General features: G+C 38.2%; 1 protein-coding gene across 1 annotated transcript in view; it reads left to right on the forward strand.

Moving 5' to 3' along the window:
• The window catches only part of LOC124163828 (adhesion G protein-coupled receptor L4-like), a 34,973-nt gene extending 13,964 nt beyond the window's left edge, over positions 1-21,009 (forward strand). The window contains exons 4-10 of the mRNA XM_046540930.1: positions 4,477-4,859; positions 7,257-7,667; positions 10,710-10,880; positions 11,230-11,518; positions 12,640-12,933; positions 16,507-17,033; positions 20,365-21,009. Of these exons, the coding sequence (XP_046396886.1) occupies positions 4,477-4,859; positions 7,257-7,667; positions 10,710-10,880; positions 11,230-11,518; positions 12,640-12,933; positions 16,507-17,033; positions 20,365-21,009 (2,720 nt within the window). The remainder of the gene's footprint in view (positions 1-4,476; positions 4,860-7,256; positions 7,668-10,709; positions 10,881-11,229; positions 11,519-12,639; positions 12,934-16,506; positions 17,034-20,364) is intronic.
• Positions 21,010-24,822: the final 3,813 nt, after the last annotated feature.

Genomic DNA, 24,822 nt, shown 5'->3' on the forward strand with positions numbered 1-24,822 from the left:
CTGCTCTTTCATTTTTCATCCAGGGCGCATTTCCATTATGGGATGTATCATTCGACCATATATTTGACCAAAATTTCTCCATTTCCTGAGAGTTAAAACTACTCAGCTTTTTATTTTCACAAGAAATGGATTTCTGCTGTTCGTTATTTCCCAATGTTTTATAAATATTTCGTTGATTATTTTCAAATTGGGAATTCTGTAGTTTTCTTCTTCTGAAATTATTATATCTGTTGAGTCTAATTTTTGTGGCTGCAAGTTTTTGCTTGAGGGTGTAGATAATTTCTTTTACACTTTCATTTAGTTTGTCGTATTGAGTGTAGGAACGGTATTTTGTGAATGCCTTCTCAACCTATAATATATAATAAAACATTCTCAACCAATAAAATATCATTGTTGCAATTGTTAATGCAACAATAACTATTGCTGTTGTTATTGTTAATAACAATTAAATTGTCATTTTCATTTATGGATTTATTTAAATGGAATTATAATACTTATTTCCAACGTTAAAGTATCACTTGTTCTCTCTTATTGAAAATTTATATTGTTATTTCCGCAAATTTTGTTCATTTTACTTGTTCCTGAAGTTATTGTTTTTTTTCATTCATAATAATAATAATTTTTGTTATTATTATCATTATTTTTTTCTTTAATTTTCTTCAGTTTTCACTGAGTAGCTTTAGTGTTAAGAGCACGGGTTCGCACCAAGGTAACTCTTTACTGTTGAATTGGGTTGAGAAATTTTCTCGTGATATGACAGGTTGAAATTATTACAGCCTTTTGCAGTTTGATGTATGTATTTGGATGGAGGTTGAGTATTTTGAAACTATTTTGTATATGTTTTGGAATGATACCGGTAGCTGAGATGACAATTGGAGCTATATAAACCTGTCCCATATTCCATATTCTTTTTATTTCTATTGCCAATTCTTGGTACTTGTTACTTTTTCCTGTAATTGTCTTTTCGATGTTATGCGACAGTGGCACGGCAATATCAACTATGTAGCAAGTTCTATATTTCTTGTCAATCAACACTATATCTGGTCTATTATTAACTATAGTTTTATCTGTTTGAATAGGCAGATCGTAATAGATTTCAAATGCGCCGTTTTCAAGCACTGTTTCAGGGTGGTACACATAATATGGGGTCTTAGTATCTATTAACTTGTGTTGGTAGGCCAGTTTTTGGTGGATAATTTTTGCAACTTGATTATGTCTACTTAAATATTCTGTATTAGCTAGCATGTTACAGCCAGATATAATGTGCTGGATTGTTTCACGTACTTGAAAACACCTTCTACATTTGTCATCTGTTATGCTTTTATCACCAAGGATGTACTTTGCATAATTTTTAGTGCGCATAACCTGGTCTTGTATTGCAAGCATGAACCCTTCGGTTTCTCCATAAAGTTCACCCAATGGCAACCATTTGTTTGATGAGATTTTATCAACATATGGTTGATTGAGGTCATTGATGTGTCGTCCATGTAATTCCTTCTGGGCCCATACTTCTACCTTTCTATGTAATAGAACAGCTCCTGTGTTGGTTGCTTCATCGGTCGTGCCATTTTTTAGAATTAATGGTGTTAATTTGTTGTCGGCATATACTATTGATTTGTGAAGCATCGAATTGTTTGATTTATCGTAGAAGAAATGTTTTAGTCCATGAATTTGGTTTTCGAGGAGCTGTTGTAAATCTATTAACCCTCTACCTCCCATATAGCGGGGTAGCGTTAGCCTTTCTATTGCAGCCTTTGGGTGATGTAAATTAAATTTTGTGAATGATGTACGTATTGATCTTTCTATGCCTGCTATTTCGGTTTTGGTCCAGTCAATCACTCCAAATGTATACGTCAACACAGGTACCGCAAACGTATTGATGGCTTTGATTACATTTCGTGCATTTCATTCTGTTTTAAGGATGGATGTTAGTCTTTTATGGATTTCAGTTGTTAATTCCTTCTTGATCTGTTTATGTTGTATTGATTTTGCTTGCAGGAATCCAAGGTATTTGTAGTTCTCATTTGCTTCCATAGATATTATTGACTCGTCATCTGTAACATTGAAGTTACCGTGCTTGATTTTCCCTTTTTCTATGTGAAGCAATCTGCATTTATCCAATCCGAATTGCATGTTTATATCAGCGGAGAACCTACTTGTGACATCCAAAAGGTACTTGAGCTGTATTTCATTTGAGGCATAGATTTTAATATCGTCCATATATAGAAGGTGAGACAAAGTAAAACTGGTGTTTGTACTATTTTTTATTTTGTATCCATATTTAGTGCTATTGAGGGCATTTGATAATGGGTTCAACGCCAGGCAAAACCAAAGTGGACTCAATGAGTCTCCTTGGAATAAACCCCGTTGTATGTCAATGGTTGGTGTTATAAAGCCTTTACCCGATACATTGACCATTAGGGCTGTTTTCCACTTTGCCATAGTTGCTTCTAAAAACTTAATGATGGTGCCGTGGATTTTGTATGTAGTCAGAACTTTTAAGAGCCAATTATGTGGGACACTGTCAAACGCCTTACGGTAGTCAATATAAGCAACATGAAGGTTTCTGTTATTTTTGCGTGATTGTTGTAATACTACAGAATCAATTGTCAATTGCTCCTTGCATCCCATATGGAACTTTCGGCATCCTTTTTGCTCTTCTGCAAGTATATAGTATTCTGGTCAATATGGCTATATATTTTATTTGTAATACAAGACGTGAGTATTTTGCATATAGTAGGTAGACATGTTATGGGTCGATATTGTGTTGGATCTTCCGTATTCATTGTTTTGGGCTTCATGTATGTTATCCCTGTTGTGAAGAAATCAGGGAGGTTTGTTGGGTTATTAATAATATCATTAAAACATTTGGCTATGGCTCCATGTAGAGACGTAAACTGTTTATACCAGAAGTTTTGAATTCCATCAGGACCTGGTGATTTCCAAATATGTGCCTTTCTTAAAACTATTTTGATGTCCTCGGTTGAGATTTTAGTAAACTGCATTTCTACTAAATTGAGGTGTAAGTTTTCTTCGTTTCCAATCCAGCTTGCACTCGAATTGCTTTCTGTTGGGGTCGACCATATTGAGGACCAGAAGTTGTATACTCCATCCTGATCTGGCAATTTACCTTCGATGTCAGTTGTTGCAGATGATCTCAGCCTCTTGTAAAATGATTTTTCGGAAATTTTAACTTCCCGGTTTTGTTCCTTTCTATTGAAAGACTAATTGTTATTATTATTATTATTCTTTATTCCACAAGATTTACTTGGAGGTCTGCCAGCGTCGGGCCTTGCCAAGACGCTGCCTCAAGTTACAATTCATTTAAAAACAATCTAACTGTTCTACATGTATCCAGTACTACAGATTTTTGAATGTTATATATTGTGTTTCTTTTAATTTTTAATTGTTCAATTCCAAAATTGAGTGATGAATGTATTATTCCTGTTGATGATATTACTATGGGGATGATGGTGACCACGTCCTGTTTCCAGATAGTTTTTATTTGCCTTGCGAGGTCTTGATATTTTTGTTTCTTTTCCTCGTATTTCTTCTTAAGGTTGTGGTCAGCCGGAACTGCTATTTCAATTATAAAGGTCTGCTTTTCTTTTTTTTTAATCCAGATTATGTCCGGTCTGTTATGCTGGACAGGTTTGTCTGTGTAAATTGTGTTGTCCCAGTATAATTTGTAATTTTCATTTTCTAGCACTGTAACAGGGGTGAAAAGGTAATATGGTTCATGATCCACTTTTAATCCGGTAACATACGCTATTTCTAAATAAATAATTTTGCATACATTATTGTGTCTTTTGGTGTATTCATTACCTACTAGATTCGTACATTCGCTAATTATGTGTTCTATCGTCTCACTCTTTGCATTACATTTGCGACATAAGTCATTTAATACGCTTCCGTCTTTGATTATATATTTCCTATAATTCTTCGTACCAATTACTCTGTCCTGAATGGCTACCATTGTCCCCTCCGTTTCCTTATATAGCTCACCTCTTTGTAACCAGGCATTTGATAGTGAGGTGTCTACGCATTCCTGATGAAGAAATTTGTGATGTATGCCATGTACTTGCTTGCTTCTCCATGTGTCTTCTAGCTCCTCTATTTTTTCTTCATCTATTGATTTGTCTCTGACATATTATTATTAATATTATTATTATTATTCCCAAAAATTAGTACATTTTGCGCCTACAAATGGTTTCCGGTTGACGTTACTTATGCTTGCGTGTGCCGATGCTCTCCTAAAAAAAGTCTCCTAAGAACTCCAGCAGAAGGTAGTTATTGAGGAACAAAGCCGACCGGGGAGTGCACGTTAACATGCGAATGTCAACTACTACAGTAATAATCGGTAAAAAAAATACCTCATCAATGACTCGTTGTAACGTGGAAAATTTGAATGCGAGTAAATTGAGTTGTTTCGATTTGCGCAAGCTGATCTATATTTTTCTATTCTCTTTTCAGTAGATACTGCTTATGGGACCCTTACTAGAATCGAGCTAGTTCCAGTAAAAGAAGACACTGGCGCTATGCTGAATTATCACATCCAACCTAACGGAAAATATTGTTTGAAAGAAGAACGTTGTTTACTTGACCTCAACGCGTATTGGCCCATCCAATGCAAAGTCACTTCACGGCTCCACAACGATTTTTCCATGAATTACAGGCATTTTTACTATCCCCAATGGAGGGACTGTATGATATTATTACATAAATGGGAGGGGCTACCAACCAACTTAACAGGAGAGGCAAAAATAGGGTGCCCCATTGAAATAGACGATATAGAAGGACTACTATCTTGTCGTCACGAACTCATTCAGTTACATGCAACGATGCTGTTCCGGTTCACGGTATGTTATTTTTGTAATTCGATACCTATCTTTCATACCCTTCTAAATTCAAATTCAGCAACAATTTTTTCTATATTTCTGTTACGGAAATGTATTTAGCTAAGATTTTTATCTTCCTTTCTTCTTTCCTTCCTTCCTATCCTTCTTCTTTCATTGACACTTTATGCATATGTGTTTACGAGATTACAAATTATTTTATTTTTTTATTACTATTCTATTAGGTTCCTTTAAATTTTAAAAAACTATTAAACTTTGTAAACTCAGAAGGAAATTTACCTTCCTTGTCCTTGTAGATCACGATTTCGGAGTCTACAAAATGGTTACAGTTTAATCAAATTTACACAGCGAAATGATTGATTAATTGACACCAGGAAATAATTGACAGCGAAATAGAAAGTGTGTGGTGTACAGTTAACAGCGAAATAAAAGAAGTATTCATGTTTGCTCTTTTTATAGGCCTCCGAACTCCGAAGTTATTATTATATACCAACTAGAAAATTAAACATCCGCGTTTATTCTGGGAGACAGTAAAAGTGTAATACAGTGGAACCTCGTTAAAGCGAGTACGGGATATAGCGACACCCTCGCTATTACGAGAGATAGCCGATGCATCGTCAATTGACCCTAAAATAAGCGTGTTAAAAAATTCGTTTTTACGAGACCCTTTCGGTGTTGGCTCTCGCCATAGCGAGGGTTTCACCGCCGGAAGACTTTCATGAAGACTCCTTAACCTCTGTAATTGCTAGCGATCTGTTAGAAATGAAGTTAATGGAGTGCTCAGTCTCAAATTTATGTGGTAAACTGTCGTTCGATAAATACAATGATTGACGAAACAATGCTTTGCATGATTTTTATTCAGTGTGGCGCTTAAAAATTGTTTGAATAGTTAGTCGTTATTTGAGTAAGGAAATATAGTGATGCAAAAAGACATCGCCTTTCGTCTGAATTTATGCTTGCGTTTATCGGCTAGATGTTTAACTGTCGCCGCGCCACTCCTGTTCCTGTTTATCTGTTCGCAACAGGTATATTGGCTATTATTTGCTCCACCTCCGGTAAAGCGACAATTCGCTATAGCGAGTGTTTATTAGTGCACCGTGGGGTGTCGTTATATCGAGGTTTCACTGTAGTTATTAGGGGAAGATTTTAATTTTCATCTATAAATTGGTATACTTACACTGGAAAACCGAACTCAAGGAATAGTGAAATCAGCGATATATTACTCAAAGTACATGCAAATCACTCTAACCCAATCAGTTGAAAAGCCTACGAGAGAAAATAAGATATTGGACTTTTTATCAGTAATCTATCATAAGTTCATGAAAGAAATCGATATTATTGACAGTATATGTGAGCACAGAGTAATTTTTAAAGCGTTAAAAATTGATGTAGTGACAGCTACAAAACCAAAGCACAATATTTATTTATTTTGTAAATACAACATCATTAAATTTGGCGATATGCTTAATGACTCCTACACAAAATTCGTAGCTATAACAGAGGATAAAAACACATATGTAAAATGTAAACACTCCTTAGAAATCCTGCGCCAAGGAATCAAAGAGCTTATTCCGCAAAAACTGAAATGTGATAATAAAGAACCAAGTTGGTACAACAATGATTGCATAAGAGACCACAGGAGAAGAGTAAGCTATACAACTTGTCCATTACGTTTGATAATAACTGGGAGGAACTTGAAACAAAATAAAGTTATGCTGTACACGTTTAATACCCAAGATATATGCGGACAGCATTGCAAAAGTTTAATATGAAAGGTACTTGATGAATTATTCGAAGAAAATTCGAAATCGTTTTGGTCGTATGCGAGAGAGCTTCAGGAAAAACCCTCAACCGTATATTCGTTATTTGATAAAGGTGGTAAACTTGTCACCGAAAATATTAACAAAGCTAACATTTTATAAATAACAACATCAGGATAAATTATAAACATTGCTATATTATTCCATCGGAAGACAATTTGTTTATACAATACAAACAGTCCTAAATTTTATTTAGATAACCCATGTACCCAATACCCGCGCGTGTCCTCAAGGGGTTAGCTTCACATATCGTGCCTTACTTTGAGATAAAGAGAAGCAGACTTGACCCAGGCTACTATCGTCCAATTTCGTCAACATCGATTATAGGCAAGATACTCGAGCATATCGTTGTTAGCAATATCATGATTTTCTTCGACTGTCGTAACCTCCTCCATGACTGTAAGCACGGATTCCAAAAAGGTAGATCATGCGAAACAAAACTCCCCCTCTTTCTCACTAAGAGATATTTTTTACCAAAACCAAAATGAAATATTTCGATATGGACTTTTTGTGAAAAACATTCTCGCATCCCTACTCACATATACTCTCACGGCCATCCATGAAATTATTGCAATCGTAGGATGCCGTGAGTGTTCTCTTTACTTTCAGCTTCTCCCAATACCATGAAGTGACAGAGCTACTCGAAACGTACACGATTCAAAATCAACAAGAGAACACGACGTACTACATATTGGAAAGCTTGGAGGAAAACACAATCCGCGCCCGTGTGTCTTTCCGCGGTCTCAATGACGAGTTCCAGGGCGAGGATTTGGACTGGAATAAGCGCATTCGCAACATGAGAGACTACTTGGAGAAACGCAAGCCAGGTGCCGTGAAGTTGAGGAGCACCAGGTATTGCCATCCGGAGAGAGGACACGGGTTGACGTGGCCAAAGACTCCCAAGGGAGGCCGCACGCTTCCCGAAGAGTCGTGTCCGAATAGCGACGACACCATTGGACCACTTCGTAGTTGCCAGGGTGATTTCTTCGAGGTAAGTATGAAATACAATACGCTTTCTTATACTTAAAAAAAAATTAAAATACGAGTCCCAAAAAGGAAAACTAAAATGCACAAACCGTTTCCCGTGACAAGACGTTACCACTGGCGGAGAAAGATAGGGGCTACGGAGGCTCCAACCCTCGAAAGCTAAAAGACTGAAAAAAGCATTTCTTCTTTGAAATTTTTAATAATTAAATTAAAACCTTTTAAAATAAGGGATGAAATTTTAATGCATAAAAGAAACTTACCATGAGGTAAAATTACTAAATATGTACATTAATATTTGTTTTTAAAACTTTATTCTTAGGAAAATCAGGCAACAGTTAAGTATTTCTCAAATTATTTGTAACCTCCCGGAGGTCTGCTACTGCTTAGAGGTTATCCTCAAGGCTTCATATCTTCATATCACTTTATCCCTACCCTAGATCCGCCACAGAAGTCCACTCAGAATAATAATATCCTTGTTGTCGACTGGTTACTGCTTTCTAGTACATCGATTACTCGAATTTTCTGTCGATATTAGGGATTGGCGGTAAATAAAACACTAAGACGGTTCTAGGTCAAAAACTGAGACGGATATTTTCAAAACGCACATCCTTAAAAACATACTCCCAAATGGCATAAATAGGTGTTTCATCAAGTAAGGCACTGCACGAAGCGTGCGCCACGGAAGAAGAGACGGTAGCACGAAGTGATAATGGCATAAAATATGTGATTAAAATAAAAATATTTTTTCCGAGCAAACAATTTTAATTACTCTTAAAGCGCTGTTATAATTTTCTTAAAATTTTGGATCTATAACCTTTACTGTGCTAAAACTTGAACGAGTACGGCTTGTCCCCCTCTATTTTTGATCATAGGTACGCCTTTGTACTCATGTGTGTTGTCACGGGTAGAAGGTTTTAAGACATTCCAACCGTATAGCTATTGAGCATATTAGCGAATGAGCAGAGTTGACCTATAGTAGCCATACTTTGTAACGGTTGAGACCCGTCACCCCATTTTTCTTCATCCCATCCCGCACCCCTGTTTTTGTCCGTGGTTCCTGGCATTGATTAGTCAGGACCAGTTCAAGACATCAATTTCACCAAATCTCCCGAGTTCTTACGCACGTAGGTTTTCAAAAGTCAAAATAAATTATCATCGAGGAAGGACTTTGTGTGACTTCATGCCAATCAAAAGTTCATTTGTGGTCGACAGGTCACTTGAGCAACCGAGTCAGTAGGGGGTAATTGCTTGCTACTCTTCCGCTGCCGCCCCGAGGATTCACTCGTTGCGCCTGAATATCTTCAGTACCAGTATATCATATATGATACATCTGGTATGTTATCATTTCTTCATTTGAGATTGTCCCCAAGTTCTGAGCGCTGACTGTGTCGTATTCTATACATTCTGCACTCTCTCAGGCGAGGTCGATGACAAAAGACTCTAGTTTTGGTGTTATTCTACAATTAGTGGCATTAGGAAAGGGGATTACCATTCATTGATACTACTTTCCAACAATTTTTTTATGTAATTACAACAACAGGACCCTATATATAATCAATACCACTTATTTATTCATCTTTTATTTTTGTATGCAACCCTTTCATCGTAATTGGGCCGTTTCCTTCATCAAAGAAATGGAAAGGCATTGATTGCGATTCGTTACCTACCATTATTTTAATCATAATACACAAATTATTTGGGTTTAGAAATACCGGTTTAGACGAATGGCAATGGTCAATTTTAACCTCATTTGAAAAAGGCCAGATTGGCGCCCATGCGATGCCACTCTACGTGACTTCACACGTACCTAGTTTCTATTCGAGTAGATAGGAGTGTTACATCGTCTGAGATTACCAATGCATGCATGAGGCACAGAGCTAAGGGAAACATGTCTTAATAATCACCTATTAAAACTGGCTAAGGTTGGAATGTTTTCTTCGCTTGATAAGGTATTAATAATCCTTATTTAAGCCAAGCGCCACCTGCTAGCAGGATACTATGCTACCTGCTAGCATCCTGCGTCGTATCAGCGTTCATATCTCTCCCCAAGGTCACCTCACTTGCGGCACCGGGAACCAGAACGACGACACACGGAGTTCTCCAAGCATTCATACTTAGTCGTCGCGTTTTCGCAAGCTTGAAAACTTTTCACTTTTCATTAAATCGCGAAAAATAGATAACGTCATTTAAAAATCTAAAAGCGTGACGCACGTACTCCTGGAGTAACGTTCTTGTGATATAGGCAATAAAAAAATAATTGGAAACCACCCTATTGCAGCATTATTTTTAGGAATCATGGGCAATTTAAGGGGTTAATATCACCAGAATTACAATTTATTAAGTAGGTTAATATTTTTCAGCACAATGTCTGAAGAGGAATGAGGCAAACGCAATTTTTCTGCGGAAAATACATATAATATAATAAAATTTCAGGTCTGAAGAGGTTTAAGCAGCCGAATGTCACTCGGTAATTTTGGGCATCTCTTCCACGAATAAGTCGTTAACATAAGGTCACTCAGATGATATTGAGCAAATAACACTCACTTACACTTAAAAATGATATTATTTTTCTCTATTGTGCAATGGAGATCCGGTTGTATTATTTTCAACGTCTTGCAGTTTTTTCACATCTTTTTGGCACCAATTTATTTACATTTCCATGCTGTGTTACATACTGTCATTTGCTAAAAAATTACATCTAATCCCAAAAAGTTGAGATAACTTCTGACTACTCTTCATTTATACTAGGTATGCTCAGATTTAAACCTACCTTTTTTAAAAATATAGACTTTTTCCAGCCATTTCAAGGTGTCCTATGGACGTCCATTTGACAGCCAGACATCCACAAGTCTCTTGTGAACATTCTTTGGATGTCTATTGGATGCCATTAAAAATGACATCCTATAAAGGTCACGCAACTTCTGCCAACTATTCATTTATCCTATGGTCAGATTTGAAAATACCTTTTCTTAAAAATATATAGACTTTACTTATGCTGCTATAGGTGCCTATCCTACCCAGGTAGTAATTGATCCTTCTTTTCCAGGGCGTTTATTGGGAGCCTTTGCCATCACCAAATGACTCTCTTGTACTATGTCGTAAACCTTCCCAACGCTGGGAGCGATTATCAAATTTGAGTCTTCACGTGGAGCAAGGTGATTCCTTCGAGAAGTTCGCGAAGGAAGTGGAAAAATATTCTAATTTATCAGCAAACGAGGTGAGATACCTGGAGTAAGCGTCGTGCCATAATACTGAATGATGTCATTATTTTATTCAGGTCATGGTACAAGTAAGACTGACAATAAGGATTTTGTCCATTTTTTTCTTATATCTGCTCCTAAAGTTTATAATCATTGGAATACTTATTGGAAGCCGTTTATATCTAAATTTTCATTCCATATTATATGTATCAAATCCGCAAATGGAAATCCAAGCCTTTCGAAAAACAAGACACTCGTTTAGGGAATTCCTTCATTGCCTAATTTAATTTATTGGCGATTTCATTCCTCCATTAGGCCTGATTTCGATATTATCTTTTGATCGCGCCCAACTCTGTTGATTTCCAGATCAGTATCATCACGGAAACATTAACTAGGGTAGCAGAAAATATAAGTGATACTTCAAAGTTTTCTCGCCAAGATATTACTTCTGCTCTAACACTTGCTAACACTGTTTTGGACACAAATCCCATTGAAACCATGGCGTCAGACAACGCATCAGGGACTTCAAATGACTTTCGTCTGGCGACTGAGAAGCTGATGGTGGCTGCTGCGACGAAAGATGCTGAGCCTGTTTCTCTCGAGCATGTGTCTGGATTCTCAGCGCTTCCTGAAGCAGGAGTCAGAGGATTCAAGGGTATGAATCAGCATAAAGAGTGAAGACTAGCTAAGATGTTAATCCAGTTTTCCATAAGCTTAATCGTACACGTTTAAGAGTCTAACGACATGACACATTCACAAGCACAAGTTACCGTATGAATGCATGAATTACACAGGCCAACGATGAAAAAAACTTTATTTAGTGATAAAACCTTATTCTTATGTTTTTTCATACTGCTGAATCCAAATGTGATGCTTTCAAAGTTGTTTCACTCACCATTAATTCAAATTTTACTGTTAAATTTATGAAATCAAGTAATTTTTTTAGAATTTAACAGCTTTTTTTAGATAAAATAAAATTAAAAAAGTAGGTCTAATGAACGAAGATAATGGGGGATTGTTGTTGCTACTTCACCGAGAAGGGCAACAAGCGATTATTCGATGAAAAATCTACATATGAAGGAAGCTTATAGGAAAAAAGCTTGCATATTGCTTGGAAAGCATGGGTGATACAAAAAAGCTAAGGCCAGGTGTGGATTCGGCACATAAAAATCTATAAAGAACAGCTTATAAAATTATAAAAAAATTCAAATAATATTTTTTTGTTAGTCTGTGTAATCGAGAATGGTTTACCACGTAAACCACCCAAACTTGAGGACATGAATGATCAGAAAGTAATTTGGTTTATTATTTAGTTCATTTGTTTGACTTTGAGTCATGTGCAGCGCTGTCTAAAGTAACGTTGGGTAAGACTGCAACCATCTTCAAGGAGAATGCTTTTATTCTCGCTGAAGACAGTGGTGAACTAAATCCTAGAAAGTTCGATGCCCAACACTTCAGCCACCCTATAGAAGAGGTTCATTTCCTTCTTTAAATACAATTGCTGTTGTAACACAAACATTTTATTAAAACGATTTTGAAAAATTAATGGAATTTTTCCATATATTATCGCATTAGCACATTAACAAATTAAATTTCAATTTAAATTTTTCATTTAAAACATTTTTGCAACGTTCTTCCCCATGTCCAAATCTATCTCCTTAAGCTTAAGAATCCCTAAGTGGATATTTATATTTCACTGTTTTATAAATTGATATTCACATGATATTAAATGAAATAAAACTTTATATTTTAAATTAACATGCGTCATTTTTTTAGGCTACCAAGAGATGAACGGCAATGGGTCAATGATGGTAAATATGACACCTATATTCTGGAATAAAGATAACGAAAATGACAACGCGTCAATGGTCGTCATGCTCCTAGAGAACCCAGACTTTTACACTGGCATTACAGCCATTTTGTACAATAAAAACAGTTTATATCCTGTGAAACCAATCGAGTCATATGAAAATGTCGCCCAAGTTGGCTCAACAGTCGTCTTCAGCGCACATCAAATGGATGGAACAAATAACAAATCACCAATAAAATTACTTCTACTTTTCTCAAAAGGTGAGTATGAATGTAGTCACACACTGGTGCCAGTGGCACAGTTGGGGAGAGTTTTGGGGATTAAACCCCCCCCCCCCCACAGAGCTCAGATAAATTTTTAAGTTCAATCCATTTCACTTCATTGGATTAATATTACTTACAGAATAATGTAAATATTAATAAAATATCCCTCAGAAGGACGCAAAACTCACCATTCATCCACTCACCATGAACCATTTATATGAAACATTTTTCTAGGGGAGGGTACCCGCACCTCCCACTCACCCTGGTGGGTATTTCACACCCTCAGACCCCCCAGTGTTTAGCGCCCAACCCCGTTCGCCTAGCCTTAATTCCTAGGTGCGCCCCTAACTGTTGCAGTTGGGAAAAGAGGGAGATAGGGAGGTTCATTTGAATAAGAGTTATAATATTTGTGGACTTGCCCCTCCCCAGGCTGTTTTTCTTTTTTTAAAGTATTCGACCGATTAAGGTATGTTTCCATTGTGTTCTCAAAATGCATGCTTATAGTCTTATCCTCCCTTATCAATTTCCAATATGGCTCACTCTCTTTCATTCCATCTAAATGTCCTTCAAAGTCTCCTACGTCCTCTCCCTCGTTTACCTAACTTTCTACCCTCCAACACCGTTTTCAATATCCCCTACCCGCTAAGTACTCGCTCCATTCATGCTTCCTGTCTCCTTCGTATCTCAACTAAATGCTGTCTCTCTTAAACCACCACGTTCAGCACTTCGGCCGTTTTCCAATCATAGTAGTATGCACTCATTCCCTCGTTCCCTTGCACCCTGCTCTCTTACTAATGCTCTACTGGCGCCATAAACTGTGAACGGAAATAATGCGAACTATTGACAGTAACGAAATGTGAAACCGCAGGGTAGTGTTAGGACATCTGGTGGTTGATTTAAGAATCAATTTCACCAAGCCTCTCGGTTTGTTCACGTTTATAATTTAGACTGCTTAGTATTTTGACTTTTCTGGCACTGATTGGACGCTCCTTCTACATATAATGAACACAAAATTACTTACAGCTCCAGTTCAAGATTTTTGAGTTTTCCATTGCCGCCATTTTCACGACCACTTCCCACGAGGGCACGTAAACGAGGGAGCATCCGCGTTCCCTTGTTCATTTACTCTTCGTTCGCTGGCGCCGTCGCCGATTGGATCTACCCTTGCTGTCGTCACATCCGTAAGTTGACGATTGAAAAGTGCACGGAGGGTGAATAATTGCGAATTTGAAAACGGCCTAATTATTCTTCCCAAACGATTATTCCTTCTCTCAGTCCACTTCACATTCTCCGTTCATCCTCACACTCACATCTCGAACGTCTCCAGTCTTCTCCCGCCCTCCTTCCTAAGCGTCCGCGTCCATATTTCATTTACGTGTCGCACCCGTCTCTTTTCGCCAGTGGGCTTATTTCGACCGGCTTCAAAAATCAAATAATAAGTGGATAAGTTGTTGCAAGCTTTGCCAACATATATGTGATAACTCGACAACAAAAAGCAGTGCGCGTTTTACACAAGAGCCTCATATGCTCAGAATTGTAGGACTTTATAGCCATATGGCTAGGGTGGGTGGAAAAAGCTTAACAGAGTCATCTGCAAGTGCACATTGCGTGCGAACATTCAACAAAAGAAACTTTATTTTATGTAGAAGGGGATTCTAAACCTCACATCTCGAACGTCTTATCTCTTCTCTCGTCCTCCTTCCTTATTGTCCGCGCTTCCGTGTAGAAAAGCGCTACTCTCCAGATCAGACTCCTCACTTACCTTTTCTTTGAACTCTTACATAACGATCCTTTCACACAGTGGCGCCGACTCCATGGGGCTAGAGGGGGCCCGAGCCCCCCCCCCCCCAAAACTTCGTTACAGATGTGAGGAAAAAATGTGTCAGGCTTATCGATTTTCATCGCGGTGTCCAGAAATAGAGATTTGAGTGATCAGGGTTCTAATTTTGATCATATGACTACTAAAATGCTTAAAAAAACTTAAAATTCACTACTTATAAAATTTACCGGGGCAAGGTCCCCGGTTTGGGCGCCCCAAATATTTTTTGTAAGTGGGCACCCCTACTCTCATAAGACCCTTCACGTTCATGAACGCCTCCTTTGTTAATACAACTCTATTCCTCATGTCGTTACTGCTTTATCCGTTTCCGGTTCGGAAGGCAAATGTCCGTTTCCGTCTGTTACCAAAAGCGAATGGACAAATATCAAGGCTAAAATACTAAATTATACTGAAAATCCCTATTTCAAAATTATTTGAGATAAGCTATCACTCTATTTATCAAAGGTTATTATGTTAACATTGATTCTTCTTAAGATAGTTGGAAATTCAGAATGAGTTTTATGAAGGCTTTCTCGAATGAAGGCCGCAAGCTATGCAAAAGTCTGCCTGAATTTATTTCCGCCCAAAAACTTTCTTATAAAAGCTAGCGAATATTTAGGTACGTTGGCCGTGTTTTTGTTCATTTAATCAACTTGTTTCTTCAGAATGACCCGAATCCATTTAGCTAAACAGGGTGGTAGCTTGGTCAGAAATTATTTTTTTCAAATGACCTTATCAGAATGGATAAATCTTCAAGGAAAGCATATTTCTGGAAGAGGGAAAGTTGAAATAATTTATACAATGCCATTCCCAGTTTGCTACTAGGGTCTTTCAATATATTTTTAGAATTTCCGATAGATTGCGCTCTTAAAATCAAAAATTAATTTTTCCCAGCAAGCAGTACTCTTGACTAGTCGACTGTTTGAATTGCTGTATCCATGCCATAGTTTCATTATTGCTGCCAATTGTAGAGAAAAACTTTCATTTGTTTTTACAAATTGATAAAGTTGATTTTCGTGCGGTGATAAAATACTTGTTTTTAAAGCGGGTAACACCAAAGGAGTCAACGGTGAGCTGTGTGAAGTTCATTTCACATCTGCTCTTGTAATTGCAACTATTTAAAATTGAATAAGTGAATTAAACCGTGGGCGATGCATTAGAGCCGATCGGAAAAATCGATTTTTTTCAAATCCATCAGGCATAATGAAAAAAGTTCTGGAACCTCGCTCAAATGCAGTTTAGGGGGGAAGGGTCAAAACTCTAAAAATGCAATATTTTATGATCTCAAACTCAAACAGCGGATAAAATGCGTCTGCCATTATGAAAATGCCAATGAAAGTACTGCACATCTCATCATCATTATAAGGCAACAATCCTAAGATTGCTTTGATGCAGCTCTCCATTTCTCTCTCCTACCCACTAACCTTTTCGTAGAAATGTACTCTTCTCTTATACATCCCATATAACCTGTCCTATGAAACACTTACAGGGCCGTCCCTTGCCCTTCTTTCCTTCAACCTGCCCCCCAACGATTGTCTCCATCAGGTCATGTGGTCTACTAAGTTGTCCCGTCTGCTGCTTAAGGTTTTTAGGAGGCTTCTCTTTTCTACCACTCCTCTCAGGACTACCTCGTTACTTACATGGTCAATTCATTTTATCTACATATTTCTTCGGTAGCTCCACATTTCGAATGCTTCCACTCTTGACTTCTCATTGCACATCTATACCGGGGATTCCCTTTTTGCTTTCAGGTCCGTTCAAAGGGGCAGAATATAGCAAATGCGTGTTCTGGAAGGAGAGCGCTCGTCATTGGACGGATGAGGGATGCAGGCCTGTGTGCGACACCCACCTGGTACCACCAGACATGTTCGGATGCATCTGCGACCACCTGACCGACTTTGCTTTGCTCGTGTCCCTACCGCCTAAGAATGGCGAGTGGGAAATAGACGATGCCCAGATCTCAACGGTCCACATCGTCTGCTCTTCAATCTCCCTGCTTTGCCTCCTGGCCATGTTCCTCTATGCTGCACTGTGCCCACATTGGTGCGAATCCCTGTATGTGAAGATCAACCTGAACCTCAGCACCTCAGTGGCCCTCTCGCTGATGATATGTGTCGTCGAAGAGATTCGAAGGAAGGCCATCCACGAATGCGGCCAGTCAATGTCCTGCATCGTCCTCGGAGGTTTTCAGCACTACTTCATGGTCGCCTCATTCTGCTGGGTCGCGGTGGTCTCAGTCTTCTTAGCCTCGCAAGTCCATCCGAACAACGTGCTACGGGTATGTCACCCATACATTTGATGATTGGATAAAGTACAACCGTTTACAGAACGTGGCACAAACCACGTGGAAGATTTGTTACGGCCTATATTGGCTCGTAAAAAGCAGTCATGCAAATCTAACCTCGACATTACATTAAGCATATATATTTTTAATTGCAGGAACTTCTTTCTACTTTATCAACTTCTATGTTCAAGATTGTAGGCATTTATTACAGAGGAAACGGCGACTTGTGCATGCATTGACGGCATTCAATATGGGGTCTGACAAGGAGACATCGCCAAAGCGATGTTCGGGATCTGGATGCGGATATTATTTTCTAAAACTGTATAGGTAAGATAGAAAAAGTGTCACGGCTTTCTTCCACATAGGCCCGGGTTCGAGAGATATTCGCATGTAAAAATTTTGCGCAGCAAGACGTCTCTTGAGTTAGCGCCTCCTCATAACTGTGGCTGGGGAGGTGCGGTCTGGGGCGCTAATCCCTAAACCTATAGATGGTATCCCGGGCTCGAGTCCCAGTGTCGGCAAAATTTCTTCTCTCATGCAATTTTTGAAATCATTGTTACATTTTATCCCTATTCGTTTTATTTAGTTACTTCGCTAATTTTTAAAATTTAATATCAATTTATGAATTTTTAAACGAAACTCTGAATTGTGCCTTACCACGCGAATTAGAGGACGTATATGATTACTTACACGTGAATTTCCGTGTACTGTGCTCGTCGTGTGCACCAATGCACACCTCTGCCTCGAATCAATTAACCGATTGCACATCTACTCATGAATCGTTCCCCGGTTTTTGACGCGTGTGCCTCCACTTTCATGTCTATTTTCCATTTTTGAAGCACTGGTATTTTCTGGCTTCAACGTTTTTTATTCAAAATATCATTTCCACTAGGCATTGCCACCATTATATTTTCTTCGCAGCCCACCCACTGTTTTCCCAACAAATCTCGATCTTTACAACAGAATATCCTTCCTCTCACCATGCCTCCCTTATGACCTCCCTTCTAGCGCCCTTCAAAGACTTCCGTCCCAACAACCCTCCGTCCACAGCTGACCCTCGATAATCCCTGAATGAAGCGCCGAGGCCCAATTGTGTGAAAACGGGCGCGAAAGGTAAACAAATAAGACCTCGAAAACGACTTGAGTACGCTGCTGGAAAGCAGGATCATTGTACTTGATGGGTAGGAGGGGAAACTGGCTAGGGTCAGTAACTGAATGTGAGGATAGGCAATGATGTTTATTAGTTGAGAAGAAATACCTGAGATTACGAATATACAAAGTGGCTTTGGGAGCAATGGCTAGGGCGAGGATGATCAAATTTCCCGGGAATTTGCGGGTAAATCATTATATACGCCCCTAGTTCGCGTGGTAAGGCACAATTCGGAGTTTCGTTTAAAATCCATAAAATGATGTTAAATTTAAAAATTCACGAAGTAACTAAATAAAACGAATGGGGATAAAATCTAACAGTGATTTCAAAAATTACAAGTGAGAAAAAGAATGGCTGGCACTGAGACTTGAACCCAGGAAACCAACATCATGTACGGGGAATAACGCCTTAGACCTCACCGCCACGGCCGCAGTTTCAAGGAAATGCTTACTCAGGGGACGCGTTGCTGCGCAAAATCTTTACATGCGAATATCTCTGGAACCCGGGCCTATGTGGAAGAAAGCCGTGACACTTTTTCTATCTTACCTATATAGTTTTAGAAAATAACATCCGCATCCAGATCCCGAACATCGTTTTGGCGATGACTCCTTGTGAGTGACATGCACTTGGGCTCATTTTTCAATGGGATATGTTGTGCATCTTACAACAAAACAATGCCAACTTTTGGAGATCGTTCCAAAGAATTTTAGTAAAACTAGGTAAAATATGGAGGAAGTACGTAAACTGGTACTAAAATTCTTTTTTAATATGTTTATCACCTTTTCTGTGGCCAACCGACTGCTTTTTCAATTGTTACACTCTTCATAAAATAAAACAGGTTGCTAATAACATGCTACCCAAATGAAATATATAATTCTCAATTAATTCTGCACCATTTTAATAAAAATGATCACATCAGAGACCAGTAAAACCATAAGGCTGCGTTATTATGAGGCAGATTCAGGATAGAACTGATGAGCTGCCTCAATAAATCAAAATAAATACAGTGCATTTTATATATAGTGCACAAAATATATGAGAAGTATTCTAGGAAAGAAATAGGAAAACTATACTGTATACTTGCAATGTGTGTGGCACTGATGCTAATAATAGCTGGAGAGCATTTTTCGGGTCATGGCTGTAAAACGTTCCTTCGACATATGGGAATGCTTCATTGCGTTGGCACATATACATGCATAAATTTAGGCAACTAATAGTCAATCATTGCCAAACGCCCCAGAGGTGACTATGGGTGCAGTATTTACACCATTAAGTGGGGGAGCGGGCCTCTTGAGCCGCACCTGTCATATTCATTCGGGAGGATAATACTATGCATTAGCAATGCCTAACATTGGTTCGGCCCCGATGAAGAGAATAACATGGCAGCAGCCGCCATTTAAAGTGCATAAGCTGGGAGCCGCTGGAGACTCGGAGGCTGCGCACTAAGCTTAGATTCCTTGAATAATTGAGAATGGATATCTTTAAGAGGGACACGGAGAGCATGATATTAGAGCTACACTATATTTCCAGGTCCGATAGAAGCGATAAATTAAGAGAGATTTTTGCCGAACGGATAGATATTTGAATTCGTTTTTCTCCCAAACGTAAAGGACTCTAATAAATGCTAGTCGCAACTTCGTTTGAGCACTTTATTTTTTGTGTTAACCACTGGTGTCCTAAAACCCCCTGCCACATGCCTTTTAGGTGGCTTGTGGGGTATTATGTAGATGTAGATACCCTTGATGACAAGAGGTAATGGCACCTATAACAGAACTTGAAGAATATTTGTCAAATTCACTGATGATTTCTATATTTAGAATATATGTACCTTTGATTGTGAGTACATTTTGGGTGTTCTCTGCCTGAGAATTCTTAGCAATAATTTAAGATGATGGATGGATATTAGATGGTGGAGTAGTATCATTGTAAGGATACATTAATTAATTTAAAGCAAGGAAACCCTATGATAGTTTAATATGCCAGAATGATAATATACGTGATTAAGTATCATATTGTTCCCGGGCCAATCCCAGCCAAAGCATGATTCATTTACCTGATTCAGACTGCCTATTTTTTTCTTTATTCTGCACGTTTAAGGGGAGTGACCTTGCTGTGAGATTGACATGTAGATGTCGATTTATATATTTTTTCATCTTTCTAAATGTTCTGTTTCAGACAAGAATGACCCACCTCCTCCTCCGTTCGTCCGCCATTGGCTGGGGCCTTCCAGTGATCCCTGTTGCTGTCAGTATGGGCATTGACACACGCCTCTATATCCACCGCCCCGGCACAGCCTTCTGCTTCCCCGATGGAAATGCCTTTTATTTCGGCGTGCTGACACCCACGGCTGCTGCCATGTTGACGACAATCATAGCTTTTGCATTCATCCTTTGGACCATCTTCTGCTACAAAAGCCCCATTCCAGTTATATCCACGAAACCAAAACTCCTCCGCCGATTCTGCTCTGCGTTCATCTTGTTGTTTTCCCTTGGATTCTACTGGGTTATTGCTCTGCCCCTCCAGCTGCTCACGTGGAAGCCGACGGCGTACCGATATTTCAGACTATTTGTCGCCTCCACGGTGGTAATGCAAGGGACGTCGCAGTTTTTGCTGCTCATCGCCTTAAAGAAAAGCGCTCGGACGAGGCTTTCCCAGCGATTGTCTACAATATTCTCCAATTTAAAGAGTTCCTTGCCGTCATCGAAGAAAAAAACAGTGACCAAAGATAATAGCGGCAAGTTCATATCCTACCTATCTCCCGGCAACACTACTGGAAAAATGGATTCTTCCCACGACCTGCAGGATTTCAAGCAGTGCTAACCCAATTTATGCGAAATGCATCAATAATGCTTTTAAATTTAAGAATCATGACCGAAGGTCAGATTCGACAATGCTATCTCTTACGTTCCTGACTCAATTGTCAATCATTTTTGAGATTCACATTCCAGCCACTGCAATGATGTTCTTTGGTTATCTCGGTTAATATCCATGGATTTTCATTTGATGTCTTCTGGACTTCCAGTGGATGTACAAATGTCTTACTTGTGGACATCATTGCTGTGGCTGTAATGTGAATCTCAAAAATTATTGACAATTGAGTCAGGTACGTAAGAGATAGCTTTGGCGAATCTCGGCCTAAGGTCATGTATCCTAAATTAGGCTTTAGTCATATACATTGATTTTGTCGAAGGCATGTACATAGGTTCTAAACCTACTTACTCTTTTCAATTACGAGTTATGGTGCCATGAAACGAAAACTGTTGCCTTCCAATTCAATTTTCCGATCAGACATTGTCATTGTGCTAATAGCAAAGCCTTATTTTTTGCATTAATGTTTTATTTGCTGTAATTAAAGTCTAATTTTTTTATCAATTTGGCTTATTTATTCTAAACTCAGTCTATAAAGACCATAAATGATTTAAAAAATAAAATAAAGAGCCAGAAGAGTAAAGAGAACCTAATTTTTTATTGAAAAAGTTTTATAAGCTTTGTAAATATCATTTTTTACAGTTATTTTTGACGAAATTGCAACTTTCAGCACGTTTTTAAGAGCCAGAATAGCGTCAAAATTCATTACCAGGCATGGAATTTCCTAAACTTTCCTGTGGGAGGGCCCCATCATGAACCCCTGGCGGGGGCCATATTCACCCCAGATGGCCCCTGACTATAAGAAGTAATAAATACCAAAGAAATGAAGCTGAAATATTTTGTTAAATACAAAATAAATAGTAAATATAGCTAATAAATTAAAGCTAGCAAATAAAAGACATCAACAGCATTGAAGAAGACTTGCAGCAATCAGGTCAATTGCAGCACTCGTGGTGGTAGCCAAAGAATTCATATTAGGGGAGACTGAGGCACAGTGGGACACGGGGTACAGTGGGACAATTGATTTATTTAAACAATTTAATCCGGCAAAGAGTAATTGCAATGAAATTAAAGAAGTCACATCACGATAAATAATGCACAAAAATCTTATTTCATAATGTTATGTAGCTTCGTATAAATGTTATAAAATATGTTTTTTGCTATAACTGCCGTAATGTTCATGTTGTGAATATTTATGCAATTTTCCTAATTATTATTAGCTTCGTAAATAATGGCTGGTCAAATACATTGTTTAGAGACTATTAAATATTTTTAAAAACATATTTCCCGAAAGTAACATGTTTTAAATTTTTGCTGACAAAAATAAGGCTTCAAAACATGCGGACCACATTGGGACACCTCAAACTGGGCCACAGTGTGACAACTTGGATTGGGGCACTGTTGGACGCCGACTTTCAGCCCAGGTGCGTTGAATTATCAATCCCGGTAACCTAAATGCACTCTAATTTCATGTCATGGTGACTTTATAGTGTTTTGGCTCCATATTTATGCTTTAGGATTTGAAGCAGTGTATTTCAATGCAACAATGTGACGACATTAGTACAGAATGGCAACAGCTATGCACGTAAGAAAAGTAAAGCCGAAGTTAATAATTAGTGTCAACCCCGATCGTATGCGACAATTTGTTTAAATTTCTTGAATCCCACTGTTATATAGATGTGCTCTTAATATGGAACAGTTCGGTATTGGCCATAAGCGAGCTGTAGGTAGTGAGGAGAGAGTCTCATAAATATTAGTTTTTGCGATATTTCTCCTTTCTATAAGCATGCTCAGGGAACATTCAGTAATATTGGTGAAAGGAAGAATTATACGCAATAAATATTGATTTTTAAAGAGAAATTTGAGGCAAGAGTATTGTTACGTGTTATCTATTTAATTTAAATTATTTATAAATTGATTTTTTGATATTCATAGCTTGTGAAATTAATTACCACCATAGTAAACTGTGAATAACAACTGCAGCACAATTGCACCACACACCTTCACCACTGCACACGAAAAAATTAGCGTATGAGTTTGCTCAGAGAAATGGAAAGAAATAACCGCCATCCTGCGATCAGAAAGAAATCACTGATGATTATTTGTTTTATGGTTTTATGAAGCGGAATCCTTAGATTAGCCTTCGGAAACTAGAGGAAACCTCAATGGCAAGAGCAATAGGCGACTGGGCGATGGTTTTACAGGACGATTGTGAGTGCATTTTTTTCCGAAATATCAGGTCTTTATGTGAAACACGTATTTTCCGTTGGAAGTGTATACAATCATGATGAAAGTGGTTCCACTACCGCTCAACTCCAAGGAAAAGTGATAGCCCCAAAAGGTGGAAAACAAGTAGGTGAAGTTACCTCCTTTGAAAGTGGCTCCTCGATGACATTGTGCTATATTATAAATGCTAAGGTTAACACAATTCCTCCATTTTTTGTGTTATCTAGAGTGAAATTCCTCCCAAAAATACAGCTTAACTTATGAGACCAATATGTGACGAAAACCCATCTGGATGGCAACTATCAATTTATTTTTACTGGTTTTAAAGCATTTCATCGATCACACAAAGTGTTCTAACGTAATACTACATTGCCAATTTTACACAACCATGAATCGCATATTTCTGTTGATGCTATTGAGTTAGTAAAAATGAATGGGGTGGTAATGTTTACTTTGCCACCTCACTGTAGTCATATACCGCAATCATTAGATTGTGTTTGGCCCTTTGAAATAATATTTAAATTACTGCGAATGCCCCAGAAACCACTCAGGAGAGAGAATAAAAATTTGCAACTTGGCAGAGCTAGTGGGTACAGTATATAAAAAAGAATTTTAATTCAATAATATTATTTCTACGTTTAGTTCAACCGGGGTATGCCCTGTTAACCCAAGTATTTTTAATGACAAGCACCTTGCACAAGCTGGCCAATGTCGAAGATCAGTTTGTAGCACCTTGTAGCCATTGTGATCAACTACCGTTTGAACAATACTGTTATCCGTTTCATGGGGCTGTTGGAAGATATCTCCGTTGAAGTGGAATTGGGCCCTGTGCATATGCCCACAGTTCCTCAGGCATGGGCTTATGGTCAATGTCACTTAGATTGTTATTGATAGAACCTTTGTAGAAGTGATGAGCCCGGTAGAGGAAGAGATGAAGATTCCAGATGAGTTTTTTTTTTCTAGTTGAGCGGAAGTTCAGATTGAGCAAATACTGAGAGTTGAGGGATAATAAAAACCGTATTAGAGGAAAGAATGTTTGGAAAGCAAGGGAGAGGAAGGAAGAGAATGATAGTAATGAATAAAACGAACAGGAGCAGGCCAGGATGATCTAAAAAAAATACTTGCTGCAAATCTACTGGAAGAATACTTGAAAAAAGGAGAAATTACGAAGGCCCAGCTGACCATGTGATGAATGGGTATTTTAAATAGTGGAAGTTCTACATGTTTGGGTTCATGTGAGGTGCTGGATTTAGACTACTCGTTAAAATATTTCACGATAAAAAATGATGTAATACTTTCCTAGCGAATAATTTGCATGAAGCTGTCTCATGATCTCAACAAAAAATCCAATCTTTAAATATCGCAAAAGTTTCAATGGACTACTCATTTATCAGGGAGATCAGGGAGACCGAATATATTTGACTGAACAAAAAATCATTGAAATTTGACTAAGAATGGTTGGCGAAACATTGGTCATGAAGCCAATCATATTGCTGGAGATGGCAATAAAACTGAAGCCATAAATGCAATGATAATGAG

The sequence above is a fragment of the Ischnura elegans genome, chromosome 8 (genome assembly GCF_921293095.1).
Source record: "Ischnura elegans chromosome 8, ioIscEleg1.1, whole genome shotgun sequence".
NCBI classification, from domain to species: domain Eukaryota; kingdom Metazoa; phylum Arthropoda; class Insecta; order Odonata; family Coenagrionidae; genus Ischnura; species Ischnura elegans.